This window comes from Rattus norvegicus, chromosome X (genome assembly GCF_021556685.1).
Source record: "Rattus norvegicus strain SHRSP/BbbUtx chromosome X, alternate assembly SHRSP_T2T, whole genome shotgun sequence".
In the NCBI taxonomy this organism is placed as follows: Eukaryota; Metazoa; Chordata; class Mammalia; order Rodentia; family Muridae; genus Rattus; species Rattus norvegicus.
The window spans coordinates 136,410,769-136,423,052 of record NC_141554.1 but is presented as its reverse complement, the minus strand read 5'-3'; the positions used below and the strand labels follow the sequence as shown (position 1 = coordinate 136,423,052).

At 39.7% G+C, this 12,284-nt stretch overlaps 1 protein-coding gene and 1 long non-coding RNA gene across 4 annotated transcripts in view; both read left to right on the top strand.

Annotated features, from left to right (window-relative positions):
* The first annotated feature begins 3,396 nt into the window (after nt 1-3,396).
* Nucleotides 3,397-12,284, top strand: part of Aifm1 (apoptosis inducing factor, mitochondria associated 1) — a 39,141-nt gene continuing 30,253 nt past the window's right edge. For 2 of the 3 annotated variants that reach the window (XM_087600866.1, XM_087600864.1), the window contains exon 1: nt 3,504-3,702. Coding sequence is in view for 2 of the 3 variants with exons in the window: in XM_087600864.1 (XP_087456990.1) it covers nt 3,600-3,702 (103 nt within the window). In the remaining variant the exon portion in view is untranslated. Of the gene's footprint in view, nt 3,703-12,284 lie in introns of all 3 variants that reach the window. The other variant, NM_031356.2, reaches the window with a different exon arrangement.
* LOC147998372 (uncharacterized) lies at nt 4,943-8,165 on the top strand. Its single transcript, XR_015647044.1, has 2 exons — nt 4,943-6,292; nt 8,122-8,165. It is a non-coding gene; the product is annotated as an uncharacterized LOC147998372 (long non-coding RNA).

Genomic DNA, 12,284 nt, shown 5'->3' with positions numbered 1-12,284 from the left:
TGATGTGTGTATATAAGTATTGTAGAATAATGCTCAGACAAGTTCAAGTTTTTAAAAATACAGCCTTCTACTTAATATTATTCTTGAGTTGGAGATGTATTTATAGCCTTTTATTATACATGTAGGTCACCCATTTCTAAAATCCTTGATTATACTAGTGAACATTAAAACCACCCAGAGGGGTTGGGGATTTAGCTCAGTGGTAGAGCAAGCGCAAGGCCCTGGGTTTGGTCCCCAGCTCCGAAAAAAAGAAAAAAAAAAAAACACCCAGAGATGAGTTAGCTAATCCAATACCATCATTATGTATCCCAACAGCCATCATGGTATAGTACTTTTGTTTTCCAATTGACATTGAAACATTTTTAAGATTTATTTTATGTGTATGACTGTTTTGCTTGCACTTGTGTCTGTGTACTATGTGCATGTTTGGTGCCCTCAGGACATCAGTTATGCATAGCTGGCTATGTAGGTGCCAAGAATTAAACTTAGTCATCGACAAGAACAAACGCTCTTAACCAATTGTTAAAATAGAAATCATTACTTGATCATTTCTTGTGAAAAGTCTGATGCCTCTAGTTACCCATAGAAGAGTAACTATAATAATAAGATAGGAGGGCTAGCTCAGTTGATACAATGCCTGCCCCAGAGAGGTAGAAGCAGGAGGATCAGAGGTTAAAAGTCACCCTTGGCTATACAGTGAATTTGAAGCCAGCTTGGCCTATAGGCCTCAAAAAATGAGGGGAAGTAACTTTTTTTTGTTTTTGTTTTAAAGATTTGTTTATTTTATTTTATAAGAGTACACCATAGCCGTTTTCAGACACACCAGAAGAGGGCATCAGATCCCATTACAGATGGTTGTAATCTGGTGAGCATCCCAGATCCCATTACAGATGGCTGTAATCTGTAAAGATGGTGAGCGTCTGCAGGTGCTGGGAATTGAACTCAGGACCTGTGGAAGAGCAGTCAGTGGTCTTAACCACTGAGCATCTCTCCGGCCCCAGGAAGTAATATTAATGTCACATTCTTCATATTCAGTAGAAAGAGGTTGTTGCCAACTTATGGGTAGAATTTGTGCCAATGTATGTATACCTAAAATATATAATATATACACTTAAAATTATTCAGATGCTTCTGGCAAAAAAATAATTGTCACTGGGTCTATCTTTGTAAGTTTGAAATGTTGATTTCTAGGAACATATTTCACAGTGGGTTTTTATCCTAATGAAATGTTTGTTATCACATGCTTTTTGAGTTGTTTTGATGAATATTTTACTAGGGTAAAATCCAATTTTTAATTAAAATGACAAGAAAAATACCTCATTGTACCTACCACAAAAATTATATATGTTTCGCTCTGATTTTTGTTTTAATTATGCATTGTTAAATTATTTTTGTATATTCAGTTGTTTCACAATTGCACATGACTACCTTAATTTTGATAGCATTTTCCAAAGTTTTTTTACTAGCAGACATAACTGACTTCGTATTAAACTGATTCATGTTTATTATTAACCTTTATTATTAACTTGCTGCTATTGTTAAAGAGATTGGATCGCACACTATGTCAGTCCATGCTGACCCCAAATTGTTGGGCTCAAGGGTCCTCTTGCCTTAGTCCTTCAGTATATTGTGAGTTTCTAGAAATAACAAGAAGCAATATCTATTATGCCTTTACAATATAAAATGTATTTATTTTATTCTGGGATTGATATTTTCAATATTCATTCCCCCAAAGCAGATTTAGATGAAAAATGTCACTCAAAGCCAGGAGGTGGTGGCACAGGCCTTTAATCCGAGCACTTAGGAGGCAGAGGCAGGCAGATTTCTGTGAGTTTGAGGCTAGCCTGGTCTACATAGCAAGTTCCAGGACAGCCACAGCTACACAGAGAAACCCTTTCCCCCAAAGGGGTGGAGGGGGGAGTCACTCATAAGGACTAAAAAGATGGCTCAGTGGTTGTTCTTACAGATGACTGAGAGTTAATTCTCAGCACCTACATAGCCAGCTATGCATAACTGATGTCCTGAGGGCACCAAGCATGAACATAGTACACAGACATGAATGTAAGCAGAACAGTCATGCGCATAAAATAAATTTTAAAAATGTTACTCATTAACCGTGTTTTGAGGCTTTGGCAGGAGGAGCTGTCTTTTTGTTTTTGAGACAGGGTCTACGTAGTCCTGGCTGGCTTCCAACTCACAGAAATTCTCCTGTTATCTGTCCCCCCTAGTATTGTGAGTAAAGGCATGTGCCACCACATCCAGCTTGTTTTTGTTATTGGTTTTTCTTTCTCTCCTTCCCTCCTCTCTTTCTTTCTTTCTTTCTTAATCGAGACAGGGTGTTTTGTAGCCCCAGCTTCCCCACAACTCACTAAATAGCTGAGGATGACCTCGAACTCCTGAGCTCCCATCTCCATTCCTTCAGCTAAACAGTGATCACTTTCCATGCTTTTATATCCACAAAAGCCTCTTCTGTAGCACTCTTCAATAACAAGGCACAAGGCCTCTTCACCATGAAGCCTTGCCTGGCTTGATATAAACCAGACTGGCTTCGCATTTACTTGCTATGCTCTTGAGTCTGCCTCTGCCTCCCCAGTGCTGGGAGTACAGGTGTTATGCCATTACACACAGCTTCCGCAAACTCTTAATCTGCAATTCAAATCATTGAAAAGGGCCGATGTGTTCTGCTCACAGGAGAGCAAAATACCTACTTTCTCTCAGTTCTCTATATTTCCTACAACTTTCTAAGTCTTGTTTAGTATTTCTTTGACAGAAGTATTTCTTTGTCAGGCACAAACTTTTTTTTTTGTCAGCTTTCTCTTCTCAAGCACGAAAGACAAAGTAGCGCGAGACTATCCACAGGGCACATGGTGCAGCAAATGAAAGTGATAACGGAGGTATAACACGGGAAGTACACGCCCCACTCCACCCCACCTCCAAAAAAAAGGGGGGGGGGCTGCTCAAGAAAGTGCCAGTTACTTTTAAAAGATGGAAGTTTATTCAGGATTCGGGAAGTCCAGTGCGATTGGTGATTAGGACTTGGGGAAAGACTAGAATTGGATCTCAGAAAGAGATTCAGAAAGGCTTAAATGCCAGATAGATAGTTGCCTAAAGCACACGAAAACAGAAAGTACGGTTCTGGGGTTGGTTTTTGAGAAGTGCAATCAGCTCCCATTACCTACACAGCGGCAGCACCACCCACTGCCTCCGGGCACAAGTCTCTCTTGAACTGGTTTCCTAAGCCGCTCAACCTAATACAGCGTCACTAACTCGTGGAAACTTGCAAATCCGGAGGCGGGGCCGGGGGCTTTGCAGAGCGCGTGGGCAGCTGGACGCATGCGCCAACCTCCTCGCTGTGGGACCAATTGCAATGCGGCGCTGAGTATTACGCCTGCGCAGTAGGGTTCCAGCCTCAGTACCTTTTCCCCGGCTCTAGCGGGCCGGTTTCTCTATCCAATGTCCACTCGGGGCTGGGAGGAGGAGCCTGCGTAATGTGCGTGTGACGGGAGGGGGAGCGGACCCGAGCCCGTGGTGTTTGACCCCTTCGGCGGTGTGTGAAAAGAAAAGGAAGGAGCCGGAGCTTCCTAGGAGCGGTCGCCGAAATGTTCCGGTGTGGAGGCCTGGCGGGTGCTTTCAAGCAGAAACTGGTGCCCTTGGTGCGGTCGGTGTGCGTCCAGAGGCCGAAACAGAGGAACCGGCTTCCAGGTGACTAGCTGACCCGCCCCAGGCAACCCCTTACCTTACTTCAAAGTCCAATGGCCTAGGTCCCATAGGTTCCCATCCCTCGCAGAGCTCCCCAGGTCCTTCAAAAAAACTTTCTTTCACAGTCGCAAGAATTCCAAATTGGCGGGATATGAACCCAAGAGTTTACAAGCTGAGGAATAGGCACACTTATGCCGGCCTGACCTTCAAGAGCTTTGAACCCCAGAAGTCAGCATGAGGCCTTCTCCTGGAAGGCTTTGCCATTTGGGGATAACAGAACGCTTGGCCAAACCATATTGCCCATCTCTGCTACCTTGCCTTTTTAAAGCATTGAGGTCAGATGAGTGTTGTCATTTAGTGGTTGGGACACAGTCACGAGTTTCTCCTGTAAATCAGATTCTCTGCTCTACCTCCCCAAAACTCCGAGTGAGAGCTGTGTATTTATTTGAATGCCCTACGATGTGGAAACTCAACTGTACACTAGACATCAGGAGAATTAGCTCAAAATCGACTTGAGATTACCAGACAGTTCAATTCCTGGTGGTCTTACACGCTTCAACGAATGTTTTTAGAACACACTCTTATTTGTTCTCTGGGATGTTCATTGTCTCATCAAACTTTAGAGCTGGAAGGATCTTGTGGTAAACACCAACCCACTCATTTTATGGATAATAAATTGAGGAACAGAGAGGTGAAATTACTTGCAGAAGGTCACATAATTAGTAGGTAGCGCTAAAGCTACTCTGCAAGTCTCTAGGCCCCTAATCCTATTGTTACACCCCAACCCTGCTTCCTAAAGTTTGACCTGAAACAGTTATGAATGAATTAGCTTCTCTTTCCACTAATTAGCCCATTGTGTTTCCAATATCCATGAGTTTATCTGAGCATGGTTTGAGTCATCTTCTTTTCTACCTATACAGATTTGTGGGAATGAATGACCCCCCTTCTCCAAGGTGTATTTTTAAATCATTTTTTAAATCATTGTCCTAGAGTAATTACATTTATAATATCAGCTGTTACCCATGAGTCTTTAGGGATAAGAAGTGGAAAACAAGGGGTTGGGGATTTAGCTCAGTGGTAGAGCGCTTGCCTAGCAAGCTCAAGAGGCCCTGGGTTCGGTCCCCAGCTCTGAAAAAAAAAAAAAGAAAGAAAAAGAAAAAGAAAAAAAAACTTCTGGAAGAAGTGGAAAACACTTTGATTGTTAGGACCTTTGCAAATGTGTTTGGATAGTTTGTCCCCTTTGGTATGAGTCAAAAATATTTTCTAATGGGTGTTATCTACTGGGTATGGTGACATATGACTTTAATCCTAGGACTCTGGAGGCAGAGGCAGCAGATCTCAATGAGTTCCAGGCCAGTCTGGTCGTGGCTATATAGTTGAGACCCTGTCTCAAAAATGTAAATGTAATTTTAGTTATCTCTTGGAACTAAAGAATTCCTGCTTTAGAAAAAAAAAGCCACCTCTAGGTTTTCTAAAAACCCAGTGAATAGAAATAAAATTCGTGTGAGTTCTGTGCATGGAAATGGTGGTATTGTATGTAAATTATGGAGAAATATTTAAAAATTTAGATAATCTGAAGATACTACCCTTTCTAATATTATGCACTTATTTTGCTCAGTACATAGCTTTTTACCAGAATTCTGGTGGCTAACCAAATGTTCTCATCGAGTTAAATACTCATTTGATTATAATATTAGACCTGTGGCAAAATACTGAAATGCTTTTCCCCCACTGCATGGCTTTGTTTGAAGGACTCTCCTGTAGAAGATACCATGACTTCCTGACATACCCATCCATCTTTTTGCACACACTTCTTTGTCCATGCACTAGAGTATGACATCACCTGCTTTAAAAATGAGTGGGGGTAGGGATACAATTTCCAAAAGAAATTATGATAATTTCATTGTGGGAATTAGTGTTTTATGGCTCATTTGCCAATTGCCTTTAATCTGATTTCATTTTCACATAGCAGCATCTGCTATATATTTTCACAGAGGTGGGCACGAGACAAGGTTTTTGTACCACTTTGCCCTCTTTTATCCCCTCCCCCCAGTGCTTTGCCAGGTTGTTAGTAATCTTTCTTCTTTGCTTTTATTTTTCTTGTTTTAGTAAACCTTGAGCCTGCATTAAAATTAAGTCATCTATAGCTCTTACCATTGTTAGCTTTCTTTCACTATACATTGCTTTTTTTCTTGAAACCTCAATACCTCCTGTTTGTCCTTATTTGGATTTTCTGCCTCTTTCTAGAAAGGATTAAAAGTAACTAAGTCACAACTCTGTGTCTGCATCTATTACTGGGCAGCAGAAGGGGTTGGTAATAGATATTTTGTGTTCTGTAATGTTTTATTTATTCACCAAACATCTTGCTGCCTATTGTGACCAAAATGATCACTTAGCTCCCTGACCTAAAGTTCAAATATTTAACGATTTTTCTTTATTTGGATCATAGCATCTTTTTTTGAGATGCAGTCTATTATGCTGTTCTTATTGTCCTGGAACTCACTGTGTAGACCAGGCTGGCCTATTGGAGGTCTGCCTGGATCTGCCTTCTCACCTTCTCAGTGCTGGGATTAAAGATGTTCACCAATAGCTTGTCCAGAATCTTTGCATCTTTTTTTTTTTTTTGGAGCTGAGGACCGAACCCAGGGCCTTGCAATTGGAATCTTTGCATCTTTAAAGAAGTAACTGAGCTCCTTGTAGCCTAGAATTCTAGAATGTAGATACTGCCAAATGGCACGTTGGTTTTTAATATTTTGAGAAAAGATCTTGCTATGTATTCCAGTTGTTCCACCTCACTGTGTAGCTAAGTATAATCTTGATCTCATGGTCCTTCTTCTGTCTTAGGCTCTAGAGTTCCTAAATGTAGGTCTGAGCCACTGTGCTTGGTGACATCTTTTTAAAACCTAGATGTTTGACGGGACAACTTTTTCTCTAAGCAGTTAATAAGTTGAATTTTTTTCTAATGTTTTGAGGGAGTTGCTGCATATGTTAACATTTTTCTAGATCATGCTTCTGAAAGTTGCCTAGTTAGGTGAATTGAGTAAAGGATAAACCCCACATTTGATCCAGGATCTACAGGAGGCTCTTGTTTTTCTCTTCTACTGATTTAAGAATTAAGACAAACTGAGCAACTTTGGATTTCTTATGATTTGCATCAAGGATATTTTCTCATAGTCAGAATAACAGTAGGTACTTCCCTGTCCTAAGTCCAAGGACTAGGAGTTTGTCCTATCTATTCTTGTGTCCCAAGCATTCTGTACAATTTTTGATACATACTAAGTTTTCAGTGAAAGGTTTATTTTTTGTTCTTTTTTCTTCTTTTTTGTAATCTAAAACTTTTTTCTTTTGTGCTTTTTGTAAGAATGATTCATATAGTATTATATCATTCTTTCTCCTATTAACAATTTTATTTTTTTTATAGTCTAGTCGTTATCCCCCTCTCAGTCTCCCCTCCCACAGTTCCTCCTCCTATTCCTCTTCCCCGCTGCCTCCAAATAGATGCCCTCCCACCAGACCTCCCCACTTCCTGGGGCCTCAAAGTCTCTCAAGGATTAGGTGCTCCCATTGAGGCCAGACTGGGCAGTCCTCTGCTGTCTATGTATTGCGGGCCATGGACCAGCTAGTGTATGCTGCCTGGTTGGTGGCTCAGTGTCTGAGACATCTCATGGGATAGTTATCATTCTTCTAAAATTCCAGCAAGGCTTGATAATTTTTCAAAGGCTGATAAAATTCAATAGCTGTTAAATTCTTTACAGACAGGCATCTACCTACAGTAGGCACCTTAATAGGCTGTGTTTATTCATGTTGAAAAAATTAATTTGATGTTTAGGAATCAAGTTTTAAGAGCATATAGACTTCTTAATGAGTTGGCATTACTAACTGCCTCAGTGTATGAATGTGTTTCTAGAAAGGGCTGGGAGTATAGATAATAGAAAAATGTGAGGCCTCCGAAAATGAGCTTGCTGGCTAAAGTTTTACTCTAGTGATGCTCTGTGGTACTTAAATTTACCAATTTCTTTCTACTAAGCAACATGAAATTAATGAGATCTGGTTAGAAATCTTTTCAAAGAATTTTTCAATGTTTAGTCAATATCAGAGTTGTGGTTCATACCTGTAATCCCAGTAGGAGGAAGATTGTGAAAATTTTGAGGCTAGCCTATGCTACATAATGAGTTCCAACCATGCCCAGTCTATAATATAAAACAATACCTCAAACAAACAAAACAAATAGAAATAAATGTCCAGTCAAAAGTACTGGGGAGGCTGAGGTCGGGGGATTATGAGTTCAACAAGTCAGGACTACATACCAAATTCTCATCTCAAAAAGAAAACAACAACGAAAGTTTGGCCAAGGGGTTGGGGATTTAGCTCAGTGGTAGAGTGCTTGCCTAGCAAGCGCAAGGCCCTGGGTTCGGTCCCCAGCTCCAAAAAAAAAAAAAAAAAGGAAAAAAAAAGTTTGGCCAATATCAATCAAATTAGAAAAATTTGTTTCTCTTTCATTGTTTAGCACTATATTTTAAACCAGGGCCAGGTGCAGTCTATACCTTTAATGCTAGCACTTTGGATATTAAGACAGACAGATTTCTATGCATTCAGAGCCAGCCTAATCTACATATCAAGTTCTGGGCCAGTCAGTACTACATAATGAGACCCTCACTCTTAAAATATTATTTCCTACTGTATAAAAAGTGTTACAGAAGCACAGATTGAGTTCCTGGGAATTGCATTTTAAATACAAAATAATTTCTGTTGCTGCAGAAAATCAAAAACAAGTAGCTGGTACAGTAATGAGAAGTCAAGAGTGAGCTACCTTCTCAGAAGGCAAGTGGAGAGGCATGTTTCAGTTGTGATCAGTGGTTTCCTTGATCCCCTAAAAATTAAAACTACAGGGAGCAAGGGCATGGGGATAGTTTCATAGATTAAAATGGAGGACAATCCATTTTAATGGTTTCAGAGACTGACTCAGCAGAATTACCATGTTGATGCTAGCTAACCTGGACAACATAGAAAGACCCCTGCCTCACTCTGCCTTAAAAAAAAGGAAAGAAAAAGAAACAAGATATACTTAGTGTTTTTATTTTTATAATTGACTATTCTAAAAATTAAACCATTTTATTTCATGACAACAAAGAGTTCTAAGCCAGATAAGAAACAGGAAGAGTAAAGAAAAAATGTATTTCCTTTCCTAGAGAGTGTAGGTTTAAATTCTCTTATTTATATTTCAGAAATTGAAATAGGACTATATCGTATTTGTGTAACCCATTTCCCAGTCTGAAATTTGATCTGCATTGGAAAGAGGCTACTTAGAATACGGTTTTAGACTTATTTCCCTTACCTTTATGAGTGTTTTGCGTGAAGTATATCTTTGCCCTATATGCATGCTTATTGCCTGTGGTGGTCAGAACAGAATGTCTGAACTGGAGTTACAGATGGTTGGAAGCCTCTATGTGGGAGTTGGGAACCAAAGCCAGGTTCTCTGAAAGAGCAGAAAATGTTCTTAACCACTGAACCATCACTTCAGCTCCTAATTACATTTTTGAAGTACCACAGTGTTATTTCTCCTTGAAATATTAATGGGTTCGAGTCTAGATTGCTACCCTTTCCAGTGCCAGGTCTACTTACTATATACTTCAATCTGTTCTGAGTTTTAAGCTACTTATGCTCCCAAGAACTTTAATACGACACTGCAGACCTGTATTAGGCTTGTTGTCAGTCATGTGTGCCCCTGACACTGTGAAAGGAAAGGGAGAGTGTTGTGTTTTCCTTTCTCTGTAACTTTATATAGGATACTACTACCAAAGCCTTTATTTTTAATTAAACACTACAGGAAATTGGTCCTAGGATTTTGCACAAGCTTGGTAAGTGCCCTGTCTTGGAAGTATGCTCTGGCCCCTTTAAAAGAAAAAAAAGGTCTTACTAAATTGATCTGGCTGGTTTTGAACTCACTCTGTATCCCAAGAAGGCCTTGGATTTATGAATTTATCTCAGTCTCTTGAGTAGCTAAGATTTCAAACCTGATCCACAAGGCCTGGCTCTATTTGTTTGTGTGCCTGTTTGTTTTGTTTTGTTTTTGTTAAAGATTTATTTATTTGTTATATATAAGTACACTGTCACTGTCCTCAGACACACCAGAAGAGGGCATCAGATCTCATTACAGATGGTTGTGAGCCACCATGTGGTTGCTGGGAATTGAACTCAGAACCTCTGGAAGAGCAATCGGGTGCTCTACCGCTGAGCCATCTCTCCAGCCCTGTTTTTTTTTTTTAAAGACCTGGTCTCACCATTTAGCTCTCTGTAATGTGGAATTCACTTTGTAGACCAGGTTAGCCTTGAACTCAACAAAGGGCTCCCTGCCTTTGCCTTTCAAGTGATGGGATGAAAGGCATGTGCCACTATGCCCAGCCTCTCTTTGTCTTTTAAAGCCTAGTCAGGGTAAGAACTCATCTATCAGCCTTTAGAGTGGTGATTTTTCCAAGTAGTGTCCTGTTTACAAGATTAGTATCATCATTCATGAGCTTGTTAGAAATAGAGATAAGTAGTACCCTGTGTGGTGCTGGGGCCTGGAGTCCTAGTACTCCTTAGGCTAAGATAGGAGGATTCCCCTGAGCTGCCTAGGACAACTCTGTCTGAAGAAGTGAGAAAAGGCCAGTGAATGGTGTTACCAGTTACAGATACTTGTTACCAAGCTGAAAGTCTTGCATTCAGTGCTTGTAACCCACAATGGAAAGAGATAACTCACTCCTACAAGTTGTGCTCTGAAATCTTTGTATACTTGTACACACATATTCATTCACACAAACTAAATAAAGTAATTTAAAAAACAATTCACAATATGGTATTAACATAAAATGCAAATTATTAGGCCCTAACCAGAACTACCAGGTCAAAACTCCTAGGGGTAGGGCCTGATCAGTGACCACCTAACAAATATGTCAAGGAATTTTGACATATTTTGAAGGGTTTTTTTCAGAGTTTATTTAGATCATGGGGAGGGGGGTTGAGAAGGGAGTAGAGACAGCAAAAGGCAGAGGGGGAAGGAGAGAAGAAGGGAGGGAGAGAGGGGGAGAAGGGTCAGAAAGAGAGGGAAGAGTAGAGAGACCATCAGCTCTGGAACTACTACTCTAAATCAAAGTGTACATGCTGCTGCTACTACTACCACCACCACCACCACCACCACCCCAAGCAAACGTGATCAGATAGCTCCTACACAAGTGAGGTAGATTCTTTTTGTTGTTAATATGTTTTATTTTTTGAGACACAGTCTCACTCTGTATGTAGTCTGTCCTGTCTTTCAGTTAGGATTATCCAGCCTCACCCTCTCAAGTCCTAGAATTGAAATTACAGGCATGACCCCCCCATGCCGAGAATTCATTTATTCATTTATTTTTATAGGTTTTAGGTATTTTTGAGCCATTTTCACACTGTAAACTAGGCTAGTCTCAAATCTGCAACAGTCCTCCTGCCTCAGCCTCCCTAGTTCTAAGATTACAGGGGTGAGCTACCATACACAGCAGTGTTTATATATTTTAAATGGCCAAGAAAACCTTAGTTATAGACAATATTGTAATATTTAATAATTATTTAAAACATAGATTTTAGTGGCTATAAATAAAGTTTTATTGGGACATAGATCTCTATTTATGGTGCTGCTTTTGTACCCAGCAGTATTGACTGTTACAGAGACCAGACTGTTCACAAAGCTGAAAATAAAATCACCACTCTAAATTAGTAGTAAACACCCATATGGAATGATCTGAGAAGGTTCTAAGGACAGGCCTCATCTGAAAATGTCAGCATCCACTGGGAAAAAGGAAATCTGGAAATGTTTCATATTTTCATGTTCATAGTATGTCATGGTTGTATGATTATTTCTTAGCATTAATTAGTTGTACATAAAAATGACTATTATCTTGAAAGAGAAATGATTGGCCAACACTTCATAATTTTTTCATTCTGGAATATATATTAAATTCTGCAATTGTGAGAGGCTAAGTTCATTATGAAATTTTGTTCTGACTTCCTTCTGATATTTAATGTTTCTTTCTTCTAGGACACACTACTTTTCACACAAGACAGAACTGTGTATTCCAGGGTTGTAATTAAACAAGGTTTGAACCTGGTAGATTGTTTCTGAAATGGGCATCCTAAAATCCCAGCTAGCCTTGGTCAATTTTGTGTATTTTTGCCTTCTGTATATGTTGGTTCTGCATCCATGGATTCATCCAACCATTAAACAAAACTATTTTTAAGCCAGACAGCTTTAATCCCATTACTTGGGAGGCCCTGTTTCAAACAAACAAACAAATCTCGGTACTGAACATGTACAAGCTTTATTTTTTTTTATTTATTTTTTTTTATTTTTTATTTTTTCGGAGCTGGGGATTGAACCCAGGGCCTTGCTCTTGCTAGGCAAGCGCTCTACCGCTGAGCTTTTTTTTTTTTTTTCTGGTTGTTTTCACTAAGCAATATAGTAAAGCAGCTATTCACGTTGTATTCATGCTTACAAGTAATTCAGAGACGGTTTGAAGTATATGTGATAACATGCATGGGTTGTATGCAAATTCCACGCCATATTCTATAAGCAT